The following is a 25,449-nucleotide window of genomic DNA, read 5'->3' as shown; positions in this document are numbered from 1 at the left end:
CACAAGCAGCTGGATGCTGGAGGAGGCTCAGCCCTGGCACTGCCACCCAGCCACGTGGAGCTGTGTCCCACCAGGAGCTGTGGCTGCAGGAGGAGGTGCAGAGCAATGACGGTCCCAGTGCTCACGGGTGGGCAACAAGTGGGGCCAGGAGGGCTCCTGGCCACGAGCTGTGCCTTCCTCATCTTGTCCTGAGATCCACACTCGGCTGCTGCTCTCAGGTGCTGCTGCAGGGAGGTGTGGAGAGCAGCTCTGGAGCTCGTGGGGGCTCTCCTGGGGGTGGGTTTGTGCTGCCCTGCCTGTGTCTGTGTCCTGGGGACAGAGCAGGCTGTGTGTGGGGATGGACAGCAGGGTGGGGACACGTGCATGTGGTCTGGTTTGCTGAGGTTTGCTGCCTGCAGGATGAGGGTTAGTGGGGACAGAAGGGGGATGCAGTGGTTGTGGGAGGCTCAAACAGGCCAGTGTGGGCTGCTGGAAGGAGCCAGGCAGCACCTGGAAGGGTGGCAGAGCTCTGATTCCAGAGACACATTCCTGAGGCCTGAGCTGAAGTCACCAGCGAGGTCTGAGAGCGCGCAGTGAGCTGAGAACCTGAATGTGGGTTTTCTTTTTTTTTTTAAATAAGCTGCTTTTAGCCTTCAGCTAAGTAGACTCATGAGAACATTCCCAGAAGGAAGTCACTTCTCCATTAAAAATCAGATGTGGCTTTGTAGACTTGATTGCCTGAGTTTGGAGGATGTCCATCCTGTTCAAGCAGGTGGTGACACCTCCTACCCCAGGGAGAGACCAGCCTGCACCAAGGGCTGGGATATGAGCTCTGTCAAGTGGGATTTGTGTGGATTTCCCTGATTTTGTGGCTTGTTAGTTTGTCCAGCTTCCTTTTGGCTCTGGAATCAAGCTCCTCTGTCCTGCAGCTGAGTGTGGAGCAGGTGTCTGGGCAATGGAAGTGTCTGCTGTGCTCAGTGGGACGGTGCTGGTGGAGGGAGTGGGGCTGGGGTGGGAAGGGGAGCTTTTTCTGTCATGACAGCTACTGTATTTCAGTGATAAATGTGTGTTTCTGCTTGCCAAAGTCAGTTATCTTTTCCTCACCACGTGTAAGGTTGTGGTTTGTAGTGGAGCTGGCCAGTCTCGCTCTGTAGAGGACACCAATGCTCATCTCTGCTCAGTGCTTGTGTCACCCCTGGTTCTGCTGTGCCCCCCTGAGGACCTGGCTGGCTTGTCCCTCCATGGCAGGGGACCTGGATGTCACTGGGGACACTCCTCCCTCCCTCCCCTGTCACCCCCTGGTTCTGCTGTGCCCCACTGAGGACATGGCTTGCTTGTCCCTCCATGGGGAGTCTGTGCCATGGGCTGGGCCCTGCCTTCCCCAAGGCAAAATATCCCTGCAAACAACAATCACCCTGCTGTGCCAGGGCAGGGCTGGGCACCTCTGCCATGGCAGGGACCTGGATGTCACTGGGGACACCCCTCCCTCCCTTCCTTTGGGGGAAATGGCTGTGCTGCAGCCAGGCACAATCCTATAGGGACAAGTGAGGCTCCTTGGGGAGCTCTTGGGGATAGCAAACTGTTCTTCTAAGGGGAACTGAGCACAGCAGTGCCCTTACAATCTTCTTGAGCTTTCCTTCAGCTCCCTCCTTGCCTTTATTCCTTTATTCCTTTACTCCTTTATTCCCTTTACTCCTTTATTCCTTTATTCCCTTTATTCCCCTGGATTGTAGGCCATGTGGAAGGAAAGAAACCTCCTGGATGGAGATGTCTCTGCAATCCAGGAGTGGTTTTTTCCTGCCTGGCTGGGTGTGAGATCATTGCCTGGGCTGGAAGGAGGTGGCTTCAACATCTGCTCATCACTCCTGGAGGGTTCCTTTGGAAAAGGTGCATGAGCCTGTACATGGATTGAGCCTAAACATGGATTGAGCCTATACATTGATTGAACCTATACATTGATTGAGCCTATACATTGATTGAGCCTACACATGGATTGAGCCTATACATTGATTTGGGGGATTTTTCCTACCCCATGTCCCTGTGTGTGGAACCAGAATTCAGAAGTGATCCCCATTTTTACTGAATCTGAAGGACCATTTTCAGCCTGTTAGCCCTGTGTTTGCGTGGGGTGGAGCAGATGTGCTGAGCATGCCTAGAGAGCAGCTGGGCTCACTCCAGGACAAGGTACTGCAGAGCAGTGTTGTGTTGGCATGTCCAGGGGCAGTCCTGCCCCCTGAGCTGGTGGTTCTGTGCTGTACTTGGCTCATTCCCTCCCTCCCAGGCACAGGGGAATGGGCAGGTACCAAACCAAGCAGTGCAAGTTGTAATTAAGCCTCTGCTGTGTTTACATGTTTCTTAATTCGTCGTCTTTTCAATGGCTGTATTTTAAAACGTGGGTTTTTTTGTCTCTCCAATTAAAAAGAGCCAGCCCTGGCTGTCAAATGCTGTGCATGAGTTTGTCTGATGATTTGTATTGGGTTGGGTTGGGGTTTTTACTGTGGTATGAAGAGATTTTTCTTTAAAAGTGCCACAGTGTGCAGTTCAAACATGCTGGAGGAGTTTGTCCTTTGTTATCTTTATAAATCCTTGGTCTTTCTTTAAGCTGTGTCACTGCTTGGCAGCTGTGCTGGTGGAGGACCCATGTGGCTTAAAAATTAGCAGGCTGGCTTTATTTTCTTCCATTTCCCTGATGTCAGAACTAAAATATCATGGGAACTTCTGTACCTGCAGGAAGTTCACTGTGATCTGCTTTGTGTATCCATCTCCTGAGAGACTGTTTACAACAGCATGCACTGACAGGAGGAGGGGAAATGGCTTCAAACTGACAGAAAATAGTTTAGATGGGATGCTGGGGAGAAATTCCTCCTGATGGTGTGGCTGCCACATCCCTGGAAGTGTCCAAAGCCAGGCTGGACAGAGCTTGGAGCACCCTGGATAGTGGAAAATGTCCCTGCCCATGGCAGGGGGTGGAATGAGATGATTTTAAGGTCTCTTCCAACCCAGGCCATTCAATGATTCTAAATTTTCTAAATTGTCTGATTCTAATTTTCTAAATGTCCCTCTGCAGTACATGGAGCTGCACTAGACCCCAAACTAAACAAAGATATATCTGTTTCTTTCTCAAGAGATAAGTTGCAGATTTTCCTACTTTTAAAACCCAAGTAGCTGCAGTTGATTCCAAAAGGCTTTATTTATTGAAAAAATAAGCAAAAATAACTGTGTCAGGGGAAGGGATGAGTGGCTGCAGGTCTTGTGGTGGCATGTTGGTGGTGCTGAGCTTGAGCAGGTGAACTTGAGACTTGTGCTGGTGGAGGAGGAGGCATCAGCGGGCTGGGTGGGAGCTGTGCTGCTTTAATGTGGCTTTTCCTCTTCCAGGCTCAAGACAAAATCAAATTCCTCTGTGGTAAGGAAGGAAAAACCATAAGTGGAGCTTGCAGCTTGCCTGGCAGAGGGAATGAAGAGTCCTGGGAGGTTCTCACCTTGTGTGAGGGGCTGGATGGACAGACGCTGCCTGCTGAAGAGCATCATGTCCTTGAGGGGGCCCCCATCTGCTTTGTGTGCCAGGTGGTGAGCCTTGATCTCAGCCAGGGGGATGAAGCGCTTGGTCATCCTCACAAACTGCACATCCACCTGCAAGGGAGGGCAGCAGCACGTTGGACAGGCACACAGCCTCACAGCCCATAGAATATTTGAGGGATAAGGATTTGGAGCTGTTGGAAGTGGCTGATGTGCACTAAGTTTGTCTTGCTGAAGGCTGAAAGAACTTCCCAGTGTTTGTGGCACTGTGCAGCAGCAAGTCACAGACAGTGCAAAATGCAGATGTGGGATGCAGGCAGCCCATGAACACTCCCTTCCCTACAATCTAACGTGCCTCAAAAGTACAGCAGGTTGGACAGGCACAGAGCCTCCCATAGAATATTAGAGGGATAAGGATTTGAAGCTGATGTGCATTAACTTTGCCTTGCTGAAGGCTGGAAGAGCTTCCCAGTATTTGTGGCAGGTGATTTGTTGGCACAGTGCAGCAGCAAGGTGCATTCATGTCATAGACAATGCAAAATTCAGATGTGACACTCCCTTCCCTACAATCTAATCTGCCTCAAAACTCCAGCTCTGTTTGCTGTGCATTGACAGTGGCTCTTAGCTCATTTTTCTACCTCAGGGTTCTGCAGGTGATTTGTTGGCACTGTGTACCAGCAAGGTGCATTCATGTCACAGACAATGCAAAATTCAGATGTGGGATGCAGGCAGCCCATGAACACTCCCTTCCCTACAATCTAATGTGCCTCAAAACTACAGCAGGTTGGACAGGCACACAGCCTCCACAGTCCATAAAATATTTGAGGGATAAAGATTTGGAGCTGTAGAAGTGACTGATGTGCATTAACTTTGCCTTGCTGAAGGCTGGAAGAGCTTCCCAGTATTTGTGGCAGGTGATTTGTTGGCACAGTGCAGCAGCAAGGTGCATTCATGTCACAGACAGTGCAAAATTCAGATGTGACACTCCCTTCCCTACAATCTAATGTGCTTAAAAACTCCAGCTCTGTTTGCTGTGCACTGACGGTGGCTCTTAGCTCATTTTTCTACCTCAGGGTTCTGCCATGTGTGGAGGCCAACTCTGCAGCCAAGATTTGAAAATTAAGAGAGGCCAGCTCTGCAGCCAAGATATGGAAATTTAGGGAGATATATTTTGGCAGCCTCCTGGAAGGGATTGGGGAAAAAGCAGAGAAAAGAGGATTGAATTTTCTCTTGAGAGAGAAAAAGGCAGCTAGGCCAGGACAGAAGCTTAAGATTTTCACTATGATGCAAAGAGCCTTCTCCCTTCTCTTGGCTTGCACACAGGGCTGTATTTAATGGAATACATTACCATGGACCACTTGGGGTTCTCTTTTCTGCTGGTGGAGTCATAGTGAGGATCCTTCTGATCAAACTGTGTGTGATCAGGGTACGCCTCCTTCACGATCTGAAGCAGAAGGGGAAAAGAAAGTTTCCATCAGTTCAAAACACCTGTCAGCAAAGGGCATGAGATGTGACAAGGAGTAATCCTGGTGAAAAATCAGCCTTGCTTTCCCTGATCTCCATCCTAACAGTTTCCTTTACATTTCTTGGGTGGAAGGAGTGCAGAACAGTGAGTGCAGCATCACCTGCTGGAGATCAGTGGGGAAGGAAATGCAGCACAGGAAAACTGGGTAGCTGCTGCTGATGATCTTTGTGATGAGTTCTGCTCTTAAAGAAAAAGCTGTTCTGTGCCCTGGTTTTATTCTACTGCCTTGTGGGCCCTGCTGACTAGAATGTAGTGAGTCAGACTGGAATCAGAGCACTTGGCTTGGCTGGGAGTGCCCCGAAATGTCAGCAGGAAAACAGCACAGCGTGGTTCCATCCCTCTGGGGACACATGGCTGAGTCAGCCCTGTAGGGCTGAGCTGAGGTGTCCTGGGCTCATTCCCTGCACTCTTTGGTGCTGAGACACAAGCAGTGAGCTGTGTGATAACCCATTCCTTATCACTTGTCCCCAAAACACTCACCTTGACAAGGGCCACAATGCCAGGCTCTTTGCAGTTACTGTGGTAGAAGAAGGCCTGCTGCCCAAGTTTCATGGATCTCAGGAAATTCCTTGCCTGTCAGGAGTAAACAATAGACTTTCAGCTCTTCCCATCGAGCTCTCATGGCTTCATTAGAAGCAGCCAAGAGCAGGAACCAACAAGAGGAGAGGTAGATGTGCTTCAGAATTACTCAGATAATGTTTCCTACAGTTGTCATAGAGATGGTTTTGTGTTGGAATTAAATAAAGTCAAAACAAGGCTGAAGAGCAAGCTCCTGTTGGTCACAAAGTGTGTGGGAATTCAACAGCTCAGCCACCCTTGCCCAGGAGAGCTGTCAGCAAACAATTCAGAGCAGATCATGTGCAGGGGAACAGGGAATCCTATATAGCACAGGGATCATACACAGCAGGGGAACACACGTGGAATTCCTTTGGAACAGAAAGCTGTGCACTGACAGAGCATCTGGGTAAGTACAGACTTGCTGTGAGGTATCAAAGGTTGGTCTAAGTGAAAGAAAAACTGGGTGACTTGACAGAATATTCACCAGCCTGAATCTACCTCTGACCTTGAGGCTACTGAGCAGGAGCTGACTTCAGGCCCCTGCCAAAATGCACCTGCATGAACAGGCAGAGTGCCCCAAGAGGAAATGCTTGAGGCACAGGAACAGGCTGTGGGCAGAGCCACCTTCTTCTTGTGCTATTTCAGTGCCCCCATGTGCTTCCTACCTGGTAGTTCCTTACTCCATCCCAGCAGGTTGTCTGATTAGGCTGAGCTTTCAAGTCGTCAACACTGAACTGCCAAATGAAATGAAAATAAACATTCATTCAGGAGCTTTCTGATCTTTACAGTGTCATTGTCTGCACTGAGCATTTGCTGCTAGCAGCTCCTTCAATTATAGCACAAACCTGACACAATTTTCAGCTCCCACAGGGCCTACAGACAAACCTTTACAAAGCAGCAGAATAAAGGCAGAGTCTGAAATAGATGCTGCTCCTGTGACCAGCAGCCAAGCATCCTGAGGAGCTGATTTCCTCTTGTATTACATGTATGAAACCCCAAGGTTGTCACCTTGGACAAGAACATTTTTGTTTTTCTGTTTCCAGGAGGACAAATGGGTTTTGAGAAGATAAATCAATCTGAATTGCCTGATGCTGTCCCTCAGCACCTGGGCACTAAAGGTGGGCAGGAGTGGCCCTGCTGCTGTCCTTTGCTGGGTGAGGGGGTGTCAGTGCTCACCTTCACATCCACCCCCTTCTCCAGCCTGCTCTCAGGTTCTGATTTCAGCAGCCAGTGACAATATGTGATCTTGCTTTCCTCCCCACCAGACTCAGATTCTTTTTTCTTCCAGTTCTTCCATCCTGACTTGGAGCTCCCAGCTGGGGGTTTTGCAGACTTCTCTTCTTCCTCCTTATCCGAAGTCTCCTTCTCAGTTTTGGCAATTTTAGCATCAGGCTCTTTTTTATCTTAAAAGACATTGAGACAAAACACATTTTGTTTCAAAAAATATTTTTAGTTGTCCAAGCTGGTTTCACACATTTGACTGCAGCAGGAGTTTGGGGCAGCCCAGGTGCTCAGGGTAAGGTAACAGCATTATGCACCAGTGATTCTGAGTATTTCTAATTTGCATCTGAAATAAGGAGGTTTTTGTGTCTGCAAAAATGTAGTTTAATACTCCCAGTCAGTAATAAAAAGACCTCAGGATAGACCATGTTTGCCCACATGAAGTGTAGTTGAATTTTTTTAATTAATTGCTGAGAAATCAGCTCCAGGCAACAAAGCAGACTTAGGTAAATCTGGTGAGTAAGAGGAACATTCACCAAGCAAACCAAACTATTTCAATTCCTGCAGGAGCTGGAAATCTTAGCTTAACCTCCACTGAACTACCTGTTCAGAAGGGATCCTTTGTTTCTTCAGGACACAGACAAAAAAACCCAGTTATTAAGAAGTGATTAAGAGGTAAAAATGTGGTTATTTGCTGGAGTGGATCAAGCAGATGAGTGGCACAGATGTGCAGTTTTTCCATCTTGTACTTTAAACACCACATCATGATGCCTCCAGTGCCATGTTTTTGCTTTTTGTTTTGCAGCTTTTTGGTTTTGTTTTTACATCAGCTTCCTGGCATGCACTGGGTGTACTCTGACTGACCAACTCTGCTGTGCAAAAATGGGCCTGAATTCCATTTCCTAAGCCCCTTGTGCTGATAATACATCACTGTCCTCATCACACACCTAGCAGGCTTGTCTCAGTCACGCTTGGGTGCTCAGCCCATTTGGCACAGGAAATGCTGTCTGCAAGACAGACGGTTCATTCGGCTGCCTGTAGTTTCACTATAGCCTGGAACCTCAAATGAGAGCTGCTAAATCAGTCAGGATGTCAGCACAGACCTGCTACCGCTCCTTTGTCTCTCTTTCTGCTCGGCCAAGGCATCTCTTGTCTCTCTGAATTATCTTCTCTTCGCTGAGAAGCACCTGATGGACGAGAGGAGGAGGAGGAATTACCGCTGCTCCAGGCCGCTGAAAAAAGTACAGACGGCTGAGGCAGAGAGCTGCGAGCGCTGCAGGGCGAGTGGAGAGCAAATAAATCTTTCCTTGAGCTCAGCCACTTCCTCTATCAGTGTGAATGCTGGCAGGGCTTGGGGACCGCACCCTGGAGCCCTGACGGACACCAGCAGCAGGGCTGGAGCGCTGCTGTGCCCGGGCAATCCCCAAGGTGCGTGGGCAGAGCGGGGCCGCTCTCTGCCTTTGGCACAGGAGCCGTGCTGCTCCCCAGGGCTCAGCCCAGCCTCGCCCCGGCTGCCTGGGCCCTGCCTGGGCTCTGCTGGGCTCTGCCTGCCGCTATCTGAGCTCTGCCTGGGCTCTGCCTGCTGCTCCTGGGCTCTGCCTGCCGCTATCTGAGCTCTGTCTGGGCTCTGCTGGGCTCTGCTCGGGCTCTGCCTGCTGCTCCTGGGCTCTGCCTGGGCTCTGTCTGCCCCTGGCCGGGCTTTGTCTGGGCTCTGCCCGGGCTCTGTGTGCCTCTGCTGGGCTCTGCCTCTGGCTATCGGGCTATGCCTGCCTCCCCCTGCCTCTGCCGGGCTCTGCCTGCCCCTTCTAGGGCTCTCCCTGCCGCTGCCCAGGCTCTGCCGCTGGCCGGGCTACTCCGCGTCCCTCGGGAGCGGCTCCTTCAATGCAGAGCGCCAAACGCACCTGGCCGCAGGTGGCCGGAGGTGGCCGTGCCCGGCCAGGGGGGTTCACCGCTGACCTGGGGGTTCCCAGGTCCCTCCCAGCCCTGCGGACCCCGGGGCTCCGGCCGGCCCATCCCCTGCCCCCTCTGCCAGCAGCATTCGCACGGCTCCGAGCCCGCCGCCTCCTGCCAGGCCGGCCGGCATCAACTTTTCCGCCTTCCATGCCAAGCTTTCCCCTTCCTCCCTCCCTCCTCGCCAGTCCTCCGAGCTCCCTCTCACCAGCCCGGGCCGCTGCCGCCGCTCCTGCTCGGGGCGATGAGGATGCTGGCGGTGCCGGGCGGGGAGGAGGAGGAGGAGGAGGAAGCGCGCTCGGAAGCGGCGCCCGCTATGCAAAGGCCGGGGCAGGGCCGGCTCCCCTCGCTCCCTCCCCGCTCGGGCGGGCGGCGCCGGGGGCCGGACTACAGCTCCCAGCCTGCCCCACCGGCAGCAGCCGGGAAGCGGAGCGGCCCCGCACGGCCATGGCCATGGCGTGGCGAGCGGCCCCGCGGGCGGCGGCGCGGCTGCTGCTGGGGCGCCGGGGGATCGCGTCCTGCATCGACCGTAAGGAGCTGCCCGGCCCCGCGGCCCGGGGGAGGCGGGCTGGGGGAGATGATGGACGGACGGCGGCTCGGTGGCCCCCGGGTCGTGTCCCCGCCCGGAGGGATGTTCCCAGCTGTTGGTGTCACTGTCCCGTGTGTCACCGCTCCCCGTGTCCCTCCTCCCCGTGTCCTGCTCCCGCTCAGGGCCGTGCGGGCGCGGACACGCGCAGCGGGTGCCTGGCAGTGGGACAGGGCAGAGAAAGGTCCATGCCTGTCCCTGTCCCTCCTCCTGCCTTGTTAGACCGTGCTCAGCAGTGGGACAGAACCCACAAGGAAAGGTCTTTCTCTCTCCCTGTCCCTCCTTTTACCTCTTTAGACCAGTGCTCAGCAGTGGGACAGAGCCCACAAGGAAGGTCCATCCCTCTCCATGTCCCTCCTTCTGTTTTGTTAGACCGTGCTGCTCAGCAGTGGAACAGAGACTGTAAGGAAAGGTCTTTCCCTCTCCCTGTCCCTCCTTTTACCTCTTTAGACCGTGCTCAGCAGTGGGACAGAGCCTGGAAGGAAGGGTACATCCCTGTCCCTGCCCCTCCTTTTAATTCTTTAGACCATGCTCGGTAGTGGGACAGAGCCCACAAGGAAAGGTCTTTTCCTCTCCCTGTCCCTCCTTGTACCTCTTTAGACCGTGCTCAGCAGTGGGATAGAGCCTGGAAGGAAAGAAAGGTCCATCCCTCTCCATATTCCTCCTTTTACCTCTTTAGACCGTGCTCAATAGTGGGAAAACGCCCACAAGGAAGGTCCGTCCCTCTCCATGTTGCTCTGATTTTTTAAAGATTTTAAAAACTTTTTAATGTTTACGTTTTTGTAGTAAACTTTTTCACATACTTTCTGTAAATAACTTACTGTTTTGCATCTTTTTATGGAAGAAATTTGATAAATTGTTAGTTTGTCCAGTGTCATTGGAGAGGTAGCACTGTCACCCTCCAATCCATTGTCTCTTTTAGAAAACTATAAATGTTGGAGTCAGAAAATAAACTCCCTTTTTTTTCACCTTAAGAGCAGTGGTGTGTGTGCTCATGTTGTTTCATATCCTATGGTGACATCTCCATGTCCTTCCCTTACCTAGGTTTTCATGGATTTTCAGATTTGATAGTGAATCAAAGAATATCTCTCAAAGAAGAGGGATTTTTAAAAAAGGAGGAAAGTGATTTTTTATATGGGCAGACTGATAGGGCAAGGGAGAATGGATTTAAACTAAAAGAGGAGAGATTCAGGTTAGATATTAGGAAGAAATTCCTCTGGCAGAATTCCAGCTGGCACAGGTTGCCCAGAAGTTGTGGATGCCCCATCCCTGTGCTCAAGGCCAGGTTGGACAGGGCTTGGTCTCTTAGAAGGTGTCAGGAGGTTGGAACAAGGACAAGATGGTCTTTAGGGTCCCTTCCAATCCAAGCCATTCTGGTTCCAGAACACTTTGCAGATGAATTGCTTCGATGTCTAAATGTAACAACACTTAAAATTGAGGCACCAGCATAGCTGTGAATTTCAGGAGGGGAACAAACAAAACAATGTTGGATCTATGTGTCAGTGAAGCAGATTTCAAATGCAGAACCTGACTAAAGCTTTAGATGCTGTTTCCAAAGGGCTGCTGTATTATTTGCTTCCCATCTCCTTTCTTTGAAGTCCCAGCACTGCTCCCTCACATTTCTTTAGCACAGACTTAGCGAGATGGAGTGACTGTGCTCCCCTGTCCTGCCTTTCTGATGTAGTTAGCCTGGAGCAGGCAGAGCCAGCTGGGATCTTGGATTTGTTTTGTCCCAAAAAGCCCCTCCCAAAGCCCCCTGCTCTCAGCACAGCTCATTGTATTCCTGAGGAACAGAGAAATGGTCTCTGCAGCAGAGACCCTGAACTGTTTGTGTGAGTTAAGGGGTACAGACAAGGTGGTTGTGCTGCTTTCCCTCATCAGACACATGTTCTCATCTCTTGCTGCTTTTCTAGCATCCACTGGACTCACTGAGGATCAGAAGGAATTCCAGAAAGTTGCCCTTGATTTTGCTGCCAAGGAGATGGCTCCTTACATGGCCGAGTGGGATGAGAAGGTAGGACACTCTCACAAGGGTTGCACTGCTCCTTTTTTCCTTCCTTAGGATGTTGTGACCCATAGGTCTCACTGCAGTAGCTCTGGAGGTTGTCATTGAAGCTGCTGCTGTAGCTGGGGGAGGGAAATCATCAGAAATACCTTGAAGCTTTCCTAGCCAGGTTATTCAATCACCTGGATCCTGGATTCAGGATTCTGGATTCCTGAAGATGGAATTTGTCTGTGCTGGTACCACCTCTTTTTTGACCCACCCGGCTGACCTAAACTCTGCAGGATGGTGGGACTCAAATTGGTAGCCCAGGGCTACCTAAAGGGACTGAACTAACCCTGAATATTCATTGGGGTATCTTTCCTATTTCCCAATAGGAAATATTCCCTGTGGAAACCATGAGGAAAGCAGCCCAGCTGGGATTTGGTGGGATCTATGTGAAACCAGATGTTGGTGGCTCTGGATTGTCACGACTTGACACCTCCATAATCTTTGAAGCTCTGTCAACAGGATGTACCAGCACCACTGCTTACATGAGCATCCACAAGTGAGTGTGTCTGTGCAGGGGTGGGTGGTGTCAGCCTGGCTGCTCTGTGGGCTCTAAATCCAGCTGGAGGCAGCTCCCTGGCTGCTGCTCATTATTTATATATTTAAATGCTGACCTCGAGTACACACATCCCTGTGAGGATCCCTGGATGGCAGTAAACAAATAGGCCACAAGGACTGAGATGCCACCAAGAAGTAATTTTAGCTTTGTGGCATGCAAGATGGGATTAAGTTCTGGATTTTGTTCTCTGCCCTGCCACTTAAGCTGTCTATAGATAGTAACCTGCCTGGAAAAAGCCTTTGTGCCTTTGCTGTGCTGTGGCAGAGCCCAGAGGCACCACCTGACCCCAGGGCTGTCCTGCTTGTACAGACATGTCCAGTGACAGGTCACTTGGCACAGAGAGCTGCAATGATGCTGCTCTTTCTTCAGGTGCACTTTCCTGGAGAGGAAGCAGGGCTGAGCCTGGAGAGGAGACTGAGGCTCTTAAACAGAACCTGCTGTTCCACAGGGCAGTGAGTGTGGTGAATGGAAGGTGTAACAAGAGCATTTTCAGGCCTCAGGGCTTGTGGTGCGTTCCTCTGTTCAGCCAGGGATGTTCTTGTACAACCTATGTTCAATCCTGAATGCTGCTCCTTCTCTCCCACCCCAGCATGTGTGTTTGGATGATCGACACCTTTGGCAACGAGGAGCAGCGGCACAGGTTCTGCCCATCGCTCTGTAGCATGGAAAAGTTTGCCTCTTACTGCCTGACTGAGCCAGGTGAGCATCCTCAACCAGAACATCTCCTCTCTCTTTAACTGCACACGAACCTTGCAAAGGGCTGGAGGTGAAATGTTTCTTTCCATATTCATTTGTGAAGTTGAGGAGAGGCAGATGATGATTGCTGAGATGCTCGTGGTACAAACTCAGGTGTCAGGGTATGGTCCCAGGGAGAGTTTGTAGGCTCGGGACCTTCTGCTTCACTGGCTGCTTCCTTGCTTCTCAAACAGGGAGTGGCAGTGATGCAGCTTCCCTGCTGACCTCAGCTCAGAGGAAAGGGGACTCCTACGTCCTGAATGGCTCCAAGGTACCTCTTTGCTCCTGCTAAAGCTGCCTGGGTCTCACTGTCCTTCCCATTCCTGCTGTCTCCTCACCTCTGTGCATTCTCCCAAGGCAAGACGTGCTCTGCAGAGCTTTCACCAGCTGTGTCCCTAAATGCCTCTGGCTGTGGAGTCTCTGCCTCTCCATTTCTGTACCCTGCCAGCTGCTGCTGTGGGCTCAGGGATAGTTTGCAAACCCCCTCAAAGCCTCACTTTTCTCGTTGTGCCCTCCTGCAGGCCTTCATCAGCGGGGGAGGTGACACCGACGTGTACGTCGTCATGTGTCGCACAGGGGGCCCAGGCCCCAAGGGCATCTCCTGCCTCGTGCTGGAGAAGGGAATGCCAGGGCTCAGCTTTGGCAAGAAGGAGAAGAAGGTAAGAGGCTTGGGTTCTGCTTCCTGTGTGCTTGAGGGGAGTGCAGGACAGAGATCACAGAACCACAGAATCATCAGGATTAGAAAGACCTCCAAGACCATTGAGTCCAACCTGTGACTGATGCTCACTTGAGTGCCACATCCAGGCATTCCTTAAACACCTGCAGGGGTGGTGACTCAAATACCTCCTTGGAGACCCCATTCCAATGCCTGACAGTCTTTTCCCTGGAGAAATTCTTCCTGATGTCCAATCTGAGCCTCCCCTGCACAGCTTGAGGCTGTGTCCTGTGGTCCCAATGAGCTTGTCTGTGCAAAGCATTAGGGATCTCTTCATGGATAGGATTGGAGTCCCAGCCTGGCATGATTTTACCAAGTGGTAAGGTTGGCCCAATACCCATCCCTTTGATAAGTGAAGGATTTTAGTCTCAGGAACATCAAGATCACTGGATTTGTGCCTCTTCTCAAAAACACCCATTCCAATTTCCACACTGAGGCCAAACCATGCAGACCACGGGTGCTTTGTGACAGCTTGGCAGTGAGACCGAGGGTTGGGAGCAGGCTGGTGGTTCTGTGTTGGAGCTGTGCTGCTCCTCAGGCAGTCTGGAAGGAGCTCTGTTTTTTCCCAGGTAGGCTGGAATTCCCAGCCAACTCGGGCTGTGATCTTTGAGGACTGCGTTGTTCCTGTGGGCAACCGGCTGGGAGCTGAAGGGCAGGGATTCAACATCGCCATGCAGGGCCTCAACGGAGGCAGGATAAACATCGGTGAGAAAGCCAAAGAGAGCCAAGGGAGGAGGGCAGCACCTTCCTGTTGCCTGTCTGAGGTAGCTTCACCTTCACTCTGTGTCCTTGGCTTCTCCCACCAGCTTCTTGCTCGTTGGGAGCTGCTCACGCCTCGGTTCTCCTGGCTCAGGAGCACCTCAGTGTCCGCAAGCAGTTCGGGGAACCCCTCGCCAGCAACCAGGTAAAGCCCTGCAGCAGCTCTGCCCTTCCTCATGCTGGAAGGGCCATCCCTCACCTCACAGGGCCTTCCCTGGGCAAGTCAAGAAAATGCTTTTCCTAGTAAGGAAGCATGTCAGACCTGAGCCCTTATTGTAGCAGTGGTCCATTGAGCAGGGTAATAATTAGCATTGACTCCATGATTCCAGAAGGCTGATCAATTTCTCTATTCTATTCTATTCTACTATATACTATATTATACTATTATATTATACTATATTATTATATTATACTTATTAAGAAGCTCATCACCCTTACAGTCAGTCCAATCCAGATGGATACAATTGGTCAATCCAAACACCATCCAGTGTCCAATTAAGAAACCACCCTTTGGTAACCAAATCCCCATAACACATTCCACACGTGCACAACACCAGGTGCAGCAAGTGGAGATAAGAATTGTTTCTTATTCTTTTCTCTGACCTCACAGCCTTCCCCAGGTAAAGTTTGCCTCTCTCTATGGAGAGAGCTGTGGGTACCAGCCCTGCCTGGCAGTGGTGGGGCTGTGTTTCCTCTCTCTATGGAGCTGTGGGTACCAGCCCTGCCTGGCAGTGGTGGGGCTGTGTTTGCTCTCTATGGAGCTGTGGGTACCAGCCCTGCCTGGCAGTGGTGGGGCTGTGTTTCCTCTCTCTATGGAGCTGTGGGTACCAGCCCTGCCTGGCAGTGGTGGGGCTGTGTTTCCTCTCTATGGAGCTGTGGGTACCAGCCCTGCCTGGCAGTGGTGGGGCTGTGTTTCCTCTCTCTATGGAGCTGTGGGTACCAGCCCTGCCTGGCAGTGGTGGGGCTGTGTTTTCCTCTCTATGGAGCTGTGGGTACCAGCTCTGCCTGGCAGTGGTGGGGCTGTGTTTCCTCTCTCTATGGAGCTGTGGCCACCAGCCCTGCCTGGCCGTGGTGGGGCTGTGTTTCCTCTCTCTATAGAGCTGTGGGTACCAGCCCTGCCTGGCAGTGGTGGGGCTGTGTTTGCTCTCTCTATGGAGCTGTGGGTACCAGCCCTGCCTGGCAGTGGTGGGGCTGTGTTTCCTCTCTATGGAGCTGTGGGTACCAGCCCTGCCTGGCAGTGGTGGGGCTGTGTTTCCTCTCTCTATGGAGCTGTGGGTACCAGCCCTGCCTGGCAGTGGTGGGGCTGTGGCTGAGACCCCAGTGAGGTGCTGATGGAGCTCTCCTGTGGCTGTGCAGTACCTGCAGTTCAGGCTGGCAGAGATGGCCACCCGGCTGGTGGCCGCGCGGCTCATGGTGCGCAACGCGGCGCGGGCGCTGCAGGAGGGCCGGGAGGACGCGGCCGTGCTCTGCTCCATGGCCAAGCTCTTCGCCACCGACGAGTGCTTTGGGGTAGGTGCCTCAAACTCCTCTTGGCATCCTCATTACAAGCTTGGAGATGCCTCCCTTAATGGCCAGGGTGTCAGGGAGAAGTTTGATCTTCTTCCCCGAAAAAATCTTAATTTTTTAAAAAATCTTAAATTTAATCGTAATGCCCTGGATGTCATGGAGAAGTTTGATCTTCTCCCTGAAAAATCTTGTTCTTTTTTTAATATTAAATCTAATTTTGATCTTCTTCCCTGAAAAATCTTAATTTTTTCAAAATCTTAAATTTAACCTTAATGGCAAGGGTGTCAGGAAGAATTGTGATCTTCTCCCTGAAAAAAAAAAAAAAAATAATATATATATATATTTAATCTTCAATTTAATCTTCTATTAATCTTAATCTTAAATTAAGATTAATTTACTTCTTAAATCTTTTTAAAATCTTAATTCTTTTTAAAAATCTTATTTTTTTAAATATTAAATTCAATCCCAAATTTAAGATTAAATTTAATCTTAAATCAAGATTAATTTAAATCTTAAATATTTAAAAAACCTTAAAAGAAACCTTAAAAAACCCCACTTTTTTTAAAGATTAAAAAAAATCTTAACAGTTCTAAGATTTAATCTCAAATCTTAATTTAAAAATTAAGATTTTTAAATTGGCAAACCAAAACCACCACACAACCCAAAGCCAACAGGAGCCTTATTTGAGGACAGGATGTTTTATAAGACATGTGGAGGCTGCAGGATTAATCTGAGAGATTTCAAACATCTTTTCATTGTTCTTTCTAGGGGGCCAAAAGGGAGACAGGACAGGGAGCAGAGCATTTTTATTTTCCATGGAAAATTTGCATGTTGCAGGGTGGTCGTTCTTAGGTAGCAAGTCTTTCCTAGACCTCTGAAAAATGACATTATTGCTTTGAAAATTATCTTACCACTGAAAAATACCGTATTTTGTTACTTTATCAAAATGTCCCCATAAAGAGAAAGCAAGAAGGGAGGAAAATAACTTGGTATTTCCTATCCCAGTGCCGTTTAGAAGCTGTTTATGTGCTCAGCAGTTTGAATTTTTGCTGTTGTTTCATTTTCCATCATAAACTGGGAGACAGGACACAGAGAGTCGCGTTTCCATGGAAACCAGCGCCCTGCCAGCCCCTGCCCTGAATGGCCGCCAGGTGGCGATCGGGCGGTTCGGCTTTGCAAACCGCAGAAATGCAGCAAAAATCAACTTATTCCCTAAAAATACCCATCCCTGGCTGTCTATACCCATCCCTGGGCATCTATACCCATCCCTGGGCATCTATACCCATCTCTTGGTGTCTATATCCATCCCTACCCATCCCTGGGCATCTCTGTACCCATCCCAGGGTATCTATACCCATTCCTGGGTATCTGTACCTGTCCCTGGGTAACTATATCCAATCCTGGGCATCTCTGTGCCCATCCCATGTATCTGTACCCATCCTTGGGCATCCCTGTACCCATCCCTGGGTATCTGTACCCATCTCTGGGTATCTCTGTACCCATCCCTGGGCATCTATACCCATTCCTGGGGTATCTGTACCTGTCCCTGGGTATCTCTGTACCCATCCCTGGGTATCTATATCCATCCCTGGGTATCTGTGTACCCATCCCTGGTTGTCTATACCTATCCCTACCCATCCCTGGGCATCTCTGTGCCCATCCTTGGGTATTTCTGTTACCACCTCTGGGTGTCTATACCCATTCCTAGGTATCTATACCCATCCCTGGGCATCTCTGTACCCATCCCTGGGTATCTGTACCTATCCCTGAGTGTCTGTACCTTTCCTTGGGTATCTCTGTGCCTATCCCTGGGTATCTGTACCCATCCCTGGGTATGTCTACCCATTCCTTGGTATCCCTGTACCCATCCCTGGGCATCTGTACCCATCCCTGGATATCTCTGTACCCATCCCTGGGTGTCTATATCCATCCCTGGGTATCTCTATACCCATCCCTGGGCATCTGTCCCCATCCCTGGGTGCCTATACCCATCCCTGGTTCTCCATACCCATCCCTGGTTATCCATACCCATCCCTGGGTATCTGTACCCATCCCTGGATATCTCTGTACCCATCCCTGGGTATTTCTGGGCATTGCTGTTCACCTAAACACAGCCATAACATAAAACAGGGAATGTGCTAGCACGGAGAGCAGCACTGATGGGGTCTGACAGTCACACCACGTTTTTAAGAGATGAGATTAGGTGACCAGGGAGAAAAAGTGAGCCCAGGTTCCTGGGTCATTACTGAGCTTGTGCCACTGTTGTGTCCTCACAAGTCAGCTCAGAGCAGTGTTATCCCCTCAGATCTGTAACCAGGCTCTGCAGATGCACGGCGGCTATGGCTACCTGAAGGATTACGCCGTGCAGCAGTTCGTGCGAGACATCAGAGTGCACCAGATCCTGGAAGGTAAAAAACACTCCTGGAACAAGGGAAGTTGGAAGTGGGGTTGGGAGAAAAACCCCCCTGGAGGCTCCCATCTTTCCACATGAGTCTGATTCAGGGTTTCAGAGCCCTGCTCTGCTCTGAGCATGAGGTGTGCTGTGTGTGAGTGCCGTGGTTGGGAACTCTGGCTGTGTGAGGGCAGAGGAAGATATTTAGCTGGCTATTTTAAGAGTCTTACAGCAGAGAAATATATTTAGTTGTCATGTTAGCAGTGCCTCTGTCCAGTTTCATCCCATTCCTCCTGGACATGTGATGATTCTCCCTAACAATTCCTCTCCAGTGATTTTGGGCTGTTTGCACTCCTTGACATCATTTCTCTAACAGTGATTTTGGTCCGTGATAAGGGGAGGGGTTAGATGCTGCCAACCCCCCTAAAACAAAGCACAACCCTAAAAATAAAACAAATTCTGTCATAAATTCCTACTCGCCTCTCTCCAAGATCTATGGCCTGAAAAGCCATTGTTAAAAAATTTAACTACAGGAATGCCTAGCTCTGGCATGACATTGTGTCTCTAACAGTATCAGGCCTTTTCTAATCCCAGTTTCACCTCCTAAATATTCTGTTTTCCCTGCTTTGAAATGCCCTCACCTACAACCAGGGTAGCTGGTAAGGGACACGCTCTTTCTTACACCCAGTGGGTTTGCAGCCTGTGTGTGGTGTGTGTGTTAAATGTACAGCAGAGAGCTCAGATGTTGCTGTAAATCCAGTTCTGCTCAGTGCCTGCTCCTGCAGCCTCCCAACACTCACGTAAAAAGCAGCAATTTGCCAAGCAATATGCTGGCCCTTGGCTGCTGGGTTTTGGCCCAACCCCTCCTAAATGGGAAGAGCTGCTCTGTGCTGTAAACTGCTCATCAGGGGAGAATTCTCTTGGCTTTTTGAGGAGGAAAATCCTAGACCATGCCCTAACTGCGTTTCCTTTGCGTGCCCATCCTGCTGCAGGTACCAACGAGGTCATGAGGATGATTGTGGCCAGGAATCTGCTACAGGGCTGAATCCAGGAGCCTTCAAATCCCTCCATGTGTTCCAGCCCGGCCTGTTTCCCTCCCCTGCTGGCCAGCTCTCTCCCTGGGAGTGCAGAGGGGGATGCCCCGGTGGAAACAGCCTTCCTGCCTTACCCACAGCTGGCTGGCACAGCTGCACGCCGTGCCTGGCACCAGGCTGGCATTGTGCAGCCAGAAATCACAGCTGTCAATACAAGCCTGTCTCCAAACCCTGCTCCTGGCCTGCCTGCCACTCATCCTCCTTGGAAAAACAAACATCAGAGCTCCTGCTCACCTCTGAAATGGGAGCCTCGGGCAGAGGTGAGCCCATGGGATCACTGAAATCTTTATTTTGAAGGAATTAACTGCTCACAGCACCCCAGATGATCACAGGCTCTAACCAGAGGGTTTTTATCCCAGGATGCCTCTCCTTTAGCTAGAAGCACTCCCTCTTTTCCCAGCAAATTTTTCCTACAGTTTCCTAAATTTTTCCCAGCCACTGCTTGTTCTCTGTATTCCCACCACATCTTGGTGCTTAATCTCAAAAAGCCTTTGCAACACAAAAGTGCAAATGAAATACTAAGCTTATGTACAGAAATATTGAGTTCTGTGGCCTCCAATCAGTGAGGCTGTGAACAATGTAAGGGGAGTAAAAATATTGGTAAATTAAATTGTTTTTTCCTGTCTGATTTGGAATCAATAAAGCAAAGATGGAAATGTTACTGGAGTGGAAATTAAGATAATTTCCTTCTGTGGTATTTCAGGTGTTTAAACAGAGGTAACAGGGAATTTTTGAAGTAGGTGTTGCAAAATAGTTCTGCTTGAGGGCTTTTTAGGTAATGTCTTTGTTAACCCCTTCAGGTCAGCCAGCTCTTTTTTCACAGCAGTACTTGGCAGGGGGAAGATAACAGAGATTAGCAGCAGAATCATGGTGTGGGATAGGTTGGAAGGGACCTTAAACCCTTAAACTCATTCCAGACACCTTCCACTTGTTCGATCTCAGTTCCTACTGCTGCTGGCAGGGTTTGAATGTCCCCTCCCTCGTTTCATTGCACGTTGAATTTGCCCCACAGGGCAGTGAGGGCAGTTTAAAGGACAAACACCTGTGCCTCAAAGAGGAACAGCCCCCTGCCCACGGGGGAGACCCAGGGATGGGTGCCCTGGGCTGAGAGGGTCTCTATCCATGTTCTCTATCCATATTCTCTCTCCCATGTTCCCTCTCCCCATTCTCAGTCCGTCTCTCCGTCCCCCCTCAGGCCGGTCCCTCACGGCCTCGCCGCTCCCCCTCACGCCCCGCCCCCTCGGGCGCGCGCGCCCCTCCGGCAGCCAATGGGAGGGTGGTGGGCGGGCCGGCGGGGCGGGGGCAGTGCCGCGCGGGCGGCGGGCGGGGCGGGCCCGCTCTGGGTCGGCGCCCGGCGGGTCGGGGGTTCGGGCCCGGGGGGCACCGGGGACGCCGGGCCGGGATACCGGGGGTTCCGGGCCCCCGGGGCCCGGCCGCGCTCCCTCCGCCATGTGGCCGTGCGGGGGGCGGCGGCAGCGCCGCCTCGGGGGCGTCGCGCTGCTCCTCGTCGTGCTGTGGCTGCTGCTGCGCAGGTGAGACCCGGCGGGGGGTGCAGGGGTCGCGGCCCGGGGGCGGCGGGGCCGGGCGTGAGGCGGGCGTGAGGCGGTGTCGGTGCCTGCCGGGCGCAGGCCCCGCCGCCGGCAGCGGGGCTGGCTGCGGGAGAACTGCGCATGGATGGAATCGGCGGCGCCGGTGCACGGGATGAACGGTTATTAACGTAATTAGCGTAATTAGCGCCCGTGCGTCCCGTGCGCTGCCGGGGAATTACCGGGCGGGAGGCAGGCTCGGTACAATCTCGTCCTTTCCTACGGGAGACCTCCGCTGCCATCATTCCTGCAGCGGAACGGAGCGTGGGAAGGAGCGCGGAATGAGCAAAGCTTTAAATAAATATAAATATAAATATAAATATAAATATAAATATAAATATATGCTGCACCTGATAGCCACACTGTCCATCACCGAAATATCGGCGGGGAAAGCCGCGCTGCCACCGCCATAAATCAGCTCAGTGTTATAAATCAGCTCAGTGTTATAAATCAGCCCTGGGTTTGTTATAAATCACTTCTGTGCCGACCTTGGGAGCCTTTGCATCACCGCAGCGCTGGTGGATGATGCGCCCCGCGGATCGATCGCTGCCCCGGCACATCTCGCCCAGCTCCGGGCTCCCCGGCGTTGTTTCCCTCTCTGCAGCCCTGCCTGTCCCTGCTCCGTGTCCCCAGAGCAGTGAGGCACCCATGGGCCATGCCCACCTGTCCAGTTTAACCCTCTTCTCTTCCTTCTCTGCTCGTGTTTCACCCTCCAGACCAGCAGATCTGTACCCACCAGTAGTATCAAGAAGTATTTTGAGGTTCTGGCTTGAATCCCGTGTGGTTTAGATCACGTTCATTTTAGGGGTGATGCTCTTCCCGGTGTTTCTTCCAGGTGTCAGAAACTCCTCAGTCCCTCGCAGTGACATGCTGGAAAATACACATGGATATGTATGGAGATGTAATAGAGTTATTTATTGCCAGCTGGATTGTTTTATAACACCTTCTTAAAGTCATAGCTGGAAGTAAACCTGATCCTCAGAGCTATGGAAAAAGCTTTAATAAATCTTTGCATAATTAGAAGCAAAATTCTTGCACAGCTGGCCTTGGATTTGTGCCACCTGGGTTCTTAGGGGGGATTATTGCAAACTGATACCTGATGGAGGCACAGAATCTGTCTCCTGTAGGGGTGTATCCACAAACCCCTGAGTGCAGAATAAACCCCTGTGTAGAGAATAAACCCCTATATGCAGAATGAGCTGTTTTACAGAATATTCTGCTGTTACCTCAGCCATGCCCTGTGAGCAGAGCAGAGGGGCTGTGCAGGGCAGCTCAGAGCTTTCACTTTCCCCTGGCCAGAGAAGCCCAGAATAAACAGCAAAGCCCTTGGAGGTCTCAGTGGAGCTTAGGGATTAGCAGCACAGTCCCTTGTCCTCTGAAGCACATCCTTCAGTATCAGCAAACAAATTGTTGGGTTTTTTTTCCTTTTTTCCGTGGTTTGGCTGGTTTTTTTCCATCAGCTTTTTCTCCCAACTGCTCTGAATATGGACCAAAGGTTGGCGTTCAATCAGAGAGATTTTTTTTCAAATCTCTCCTGCAGAGAGGACTTCAGCCACGTTTGTGTTTCACAGGCATGAGCAGCGTGGCTGTTTGGTTCAGGAGTTAACTGAGACTTTGCTTTTCCATGTGTTGCATTTTGCACTTCACGTTCCATTTTACAAAGCCTTACTCCATCTTACTGGACTAACTCATCCAATCCAACATCAGAGTCTCTGCTCTGGAGTTAGTTGGTAATGGAATGGTTAATTTTGGGGTTTTTTTGCACTTCCCTGAGGCAGAGATGAAATCACAGACTCATGGAATCCTAGAATTGGGTTGGAAAGGGTATTAAAGATGACCCAGTCCCATGGGCAGGGACACTTCCAGTATCCCACATTGCTCCCAGCCCCATCCAGCCTGGCCTGGAACACTCCCAGGGATGACAAAGAAAGCCAGGAACCTTTAACAAAGGGGAAAAAAAAAAAAAAGATTATTTGCAACCTGTTCAGTCATTATAGAAGTGAGAAAAGAAATCTACTGGGAGCTATAAATTGCTCTCAGGAGGAAGCACAGAGCCCAGGTGCACTTTAAACTCTGGCAATCCAGCTCAGGGTAACAGGATGAAGCTCTGCTGAGTCACAGAAATGTTTCTTCCTGGGGTTACTTGAACAGATCCTAATGAGAAATGTGGGTTTCAGGATATCTAGAATAATGTGTTGAAAATATTGGGAGGCTGAGAGCTTCCTACCAGCCCTTCTAGGGGAGAAAAAACAATGGAGGTGGCGAGTTTTAAAGTAGGAAACTTGATGGGAATGTGCCAGGTTAGTTGTGCCTGGGATTAAGAAGATGAGCTTAAGTGATTAATTTATTTTTATCTGGCTGTGTGTGGCTCCTGAGCACAGCCTTCATTCTGGCACCAGGCAGCAGCATTTCTGTGTGCAGGGCTAATCTGGGGCTCTGCCTAGCTAAGAAACAACTTGGAAACTCTTTTCCAACCTAATCTTTAAAAATTGGAGTTTTGCATCTCCAGGCCCCTTTGAGCAAACTGAAGTAGATGTAGCTGCTGGTTTGGTTTGCTGTGAAAAACACCAATCACTTGTTTTTAAAATTTTAAAAGTTTAGTAGTAATAAAATGGTTATAAAAATAGTAATATAATTAGAGTAATAATAATTTGGACAATTAGGATTAGGATAATATGAGGCAATAGAAACAAAGTTAGGGACAGTCTGAGTGCCTCTTTCTGGGCAAAATAAGCCCGAAAAAGGACCCACATTAACAGAGGATTAACCCTTAAAAGCAACAACCTATTGTATATTCATACACCTCATCCATGATGCATAAATTCCATTCAAACACAGGATTCTGTCTGGGCAGTGTCAGCTTCTTCCTCTGAATCCTGACAGCGTCTTCAGGGCTCAGCAAGGTGGGAAGAAGTTCACTTCTTCTGATAATGGAGCAATAAATTCTCTTTCTTTGAAAGATTGAGGTGTCCTGTGGCTGCTATCTCAGTGCAGGTCCTTTCTTTAGAAAAAGCATCTTACATAGCATAGTTTCTATTTTAACATTATGTTATAATCTAAAACTATATTTAACACACTACTAAAAACATTAATACAGCATTACTTTCTAACATAAGACATATAATATTCATTTGAATATTTGCAAAAAGCCAATCATAAAATGTGCATTTTTCACATTTGCCAAAGTCACAATTGTAATTTAGCAGCACAGAGGGGCAGGTGGCCATGGGGTGTCTGTTTGGGGCTTGAGAACCCTTTGCCCTGCTGCTGAAATTCGTGACAATTCCTTGGGAGCAGTGCTGCTATTTCCCAGCCTCCTCTCATCATTCTCTGCCTGTTTCTCATGCAGATGAGCATGTCGGGTCCTGTTCTTATTCAGGCACGCTTTCAATGTGGCAGATTTGTGTTTTGTTCCCATTTCTCCTACCTTAGCTGCACCATCATCAGGAGCTGTTGTTATCACCCCACATTCTGACACAGCAGAGTCTCCTTGCTCAGCTCTGCTTCTGGGATGTCAGAATGTGCTCCCTGTTAATGGAGTGACCAAACTGTCCTTTGTCTCCTTAAAAAGGAAAAAAGCCCAGAAGTTTCTTGTGATGGAGTTCACAGGGGTCTCAGGATGAGGGAAAAGATGAGGAGCTGACTCCATGTTTAGAAGGCTTGATTTGTTTATTTTATGATAATTTATTAAAACTATACTAAAAGAACAGAAGAAAAGATTTCATCAGAAGGCTGGCTAAGAATAGAAAAAGAATGATAACAAAGGTTTGTGGCTGACTGAGACAGTCCAAGCCAGCTGACTGTGATTTGCCATTAATTAGAAACAATCCCAGATGCACCTGTTGCATTCCACAGCTGCAGATAATCAATGTTTACATTTTGTTCCTGAGGCTTCTCAGCTTCTCAGGAGAAAAAAATCGTAAAAATAGGATTTTTCATAAAACATGTCTGTGACAGTTTCTCTCTTCAATTAGGTAAAAAGACACCTCATAGGACCTTGGGGACTTCACCTCAAACTTAAGGATAGCCAGTTGGACAGAAGTCAAAGGTCCTGCCTAAGCAATTCACTAGAAAAAGAAAATAACAAGGAAATTAATTGCTTTTGTGGGGTGTTTTACCAGGAGCAAGAGCCTCTTCCACCTGGCTCGGGTTTTCTCTGTAAAGAGATTTGTTATTTTGCCTTTTAATAAAACTTTTCTGTTTCCAACACTACCACAGAAGCCATCCTGCTGGTTTTATGCCTTTTAAAATAGCTGAGCTATCTTAGGTGTGATATAAATCTCCAAGATGTTATAAGACTTGGCTGGAAGAGACCATATATCACTGGGAATGGCTGGACAATCAGTGGGATTTTTGTCTGGAGGCAGTGAATTTCTAACCTGGCTTCCTTTTGCAGGTATTACCCCTGCCTGCTGCCGGCTGTTTCAGAGCCCTGTGAGAATGCTCTGCTACTCAGGTACCCTGTGAGCTCGTCAGCCAGCCCTGCAGTGCCCTGCCAACCTTAGTTCAGCTCCTTTTAGTCCCCCTGGCTTGTCAGAGGACAGACAGGCTGTGGTTAGCAATCCCTGTGAGCCACGAGCTCTGAGCATCCTCACCCTCTGCTAACAAGCGCTTCTCACGTAGCCTAGGCAGCAGCTGCAGCCTGAGGTGTTCCTCTCCTCTCTCACTGTGATTTCCTCCCAAATGTGCTGGTCATTGCTGCTTTCTGGAGCTGGGAA

The 25,449-nt window shown here is 50.0% G+C and overlaps 3 protein-coding genes and 1 long non-coding RNA gene across 5 annotated transcripts in view; 2 read left to right on the top strand and 2 right to left on the bottom strand.

The window, feature by feature from the left end:
- Positions 1-1,665: 1,665 nt before the first annotated feature.
- On the bottom strand, positions 1,666-2,081 carry LOC128948235 (uncharacterized). Its single transcript, XR_008484108.1, has 2 exons — positions 1,928-2,081; positions 1,666-1,893 (listed from the first exon to the last, which is right to left on the bottom strand). It is a non-coding gene; the product is annotated as an uncharacterized LOC128948235 (long non-coding RNA).
- Positions 2,082-3,150: 1,069 nt separating this feature from the next.
- THYN1 (thymocyte nuclear protein 1) lies at positions 3,151-9,121 on the bottom strand. The gene is made up of 8 exons (XM_054292986.1): positions 8,958-9,121; positions 7,903-7,986; positions 6,755-6,981; positions 6,244-6,312; positions 5,501-5,593; positions 4,844-4,939; positions 3,459-3,609; positions 3,151-3,377 (listed from the first exon to the last, which is right to left on the bottom strand). Exons 2-8 carry the CDS (start codon positions 7,943-7,945, stop codon positions 3,331-3,333), a joined length of 726 nt encoding a protein of 241 aa, XP_054148961.1. The 5' UTR covers positions 7,946-7,986; positions 8,958-9,121; the 3' UTR covers positions 3,151-3,330.
- Positions 9,122-9,172: 51 nt separating this feature from the next.
- Positions 9,173-19,806, top strand: ACAD8 (acyl-CoA dehydrogenase family member 8). Its single transcript, XM_054292985.1, has 11 exons — positions 9,173-9,278; positions 11,249-11,349; positions 11,715-11,884; positions 12,534-12,643; positions 12,874-12,950; positions 13,201-13,338; positions 13,964-14,099; positions 14,201-14,298; positions 15,510-15,662; positions 17,965-18,067; positions 19,044-19,806. The coding sequence occupies exons 1-11, from the start codon at positions 9,197-9,199 to the stop codon at positions 19,094-19,096; spliced, it is 1,221 nt and encodes a 406-aa protein (XP_054148960.1). The 5' UTR covers positions 9,173-9,196; the 3' UTR covers positions 19,097-19,806.
- A 730-nt stretch (positions 19,807-20,536) lies between these two features.
- LOC128948305 (beta-galactosidase-1-like protein 2) overlaps positions 20,537-25,449 on the top strand; it is a 38,238-nt gene continuing 33,325 nt past the window's right edge. For both annotated transcript variants that reach the window (XM_054292962.1, XM_054292961.1), the window contains exon 1: positions 20,537-20,677. In XM_054292962.1, coding sequence (XP_054148937.1) covers positions 20,595-20,677 — 83 coding nt within the window. In that variant the 5' untranslated portion in view covers positions 20,537-20,594. The remainder of the gene's footprint in view (positions 20,678-25,449) is intronic.

Source organism: Melozone crissalis, unplaced genomic scaffold, assembly GCF_028551555.1.
Source record: "Melozone crissalis strain CALT ecotype California unplaced genomic scaffold, PUWL_Pcris_2 ptg000120l_1, whole genome shotgun sequence".
Classification (NCBI taxonomy): Eukaryota; Metazoa; Chordata; class Aves; order Passeriformes; family Passerellidae; genus Melozone; species Melozone crissalis.
Note: the sequence above shows the minus strand (reverse complement) of the source record. Positions and strands in the feature narration are given on the sequence as shown.

What these genes read in the sequence shown, in the direction of transcription:
- THYN1 (XM_054292986.1), bottom strand. Translation starts at nt 7,945, where the DNA reads ATGCCTTGGCCGAGCAGAAAGAGAGACAAAGGAGCGGTAGCAG. An exon ending in AGAAGGGGGTGGATGTGAAG is followed by an intron (nt 6,313 to 6,754) that starts GTGAGCACTGAC and finishes TTCATTTGGCAG; the next exon opens with TTCAGTGTTGACGACTTGAA. An exon ending in CATCCAGCCCCTCACACAAG is followed by an intron (nt 3,378 to 3,458) that starts GTGAGAACCTCC and finishes TCCTTACCACAG; the next exon opens with AGGAATTTGATTTTGTCTTG.
- ACAD8 (XM_054292985.1), top strand. Translation starts at nt 9,197, where the DNA reads ATGGCCATGGCGTGGCGAGCGGCCCCGCGGGCGGCGGCGCGGCTGCTG. An exon ending in GCTTACATGAGCATCCACAA is followed by an intron (nt 11,885 to 12,533) that starts GTGAGTGTGTCT and finishes CTCCCACCCCAG; the next exon opens with CATGTGTGTTTGGATGATCG. An exon ending in TTGGCAAGAAGGAGAAGAAG is followed by an intron (nt 13,339 to 13,963) that starts GTAAGAGGCTTG and finishes GTTTTTTCCCAG; the next exon opens with GTAGGCTGGAATTCCCAGCC.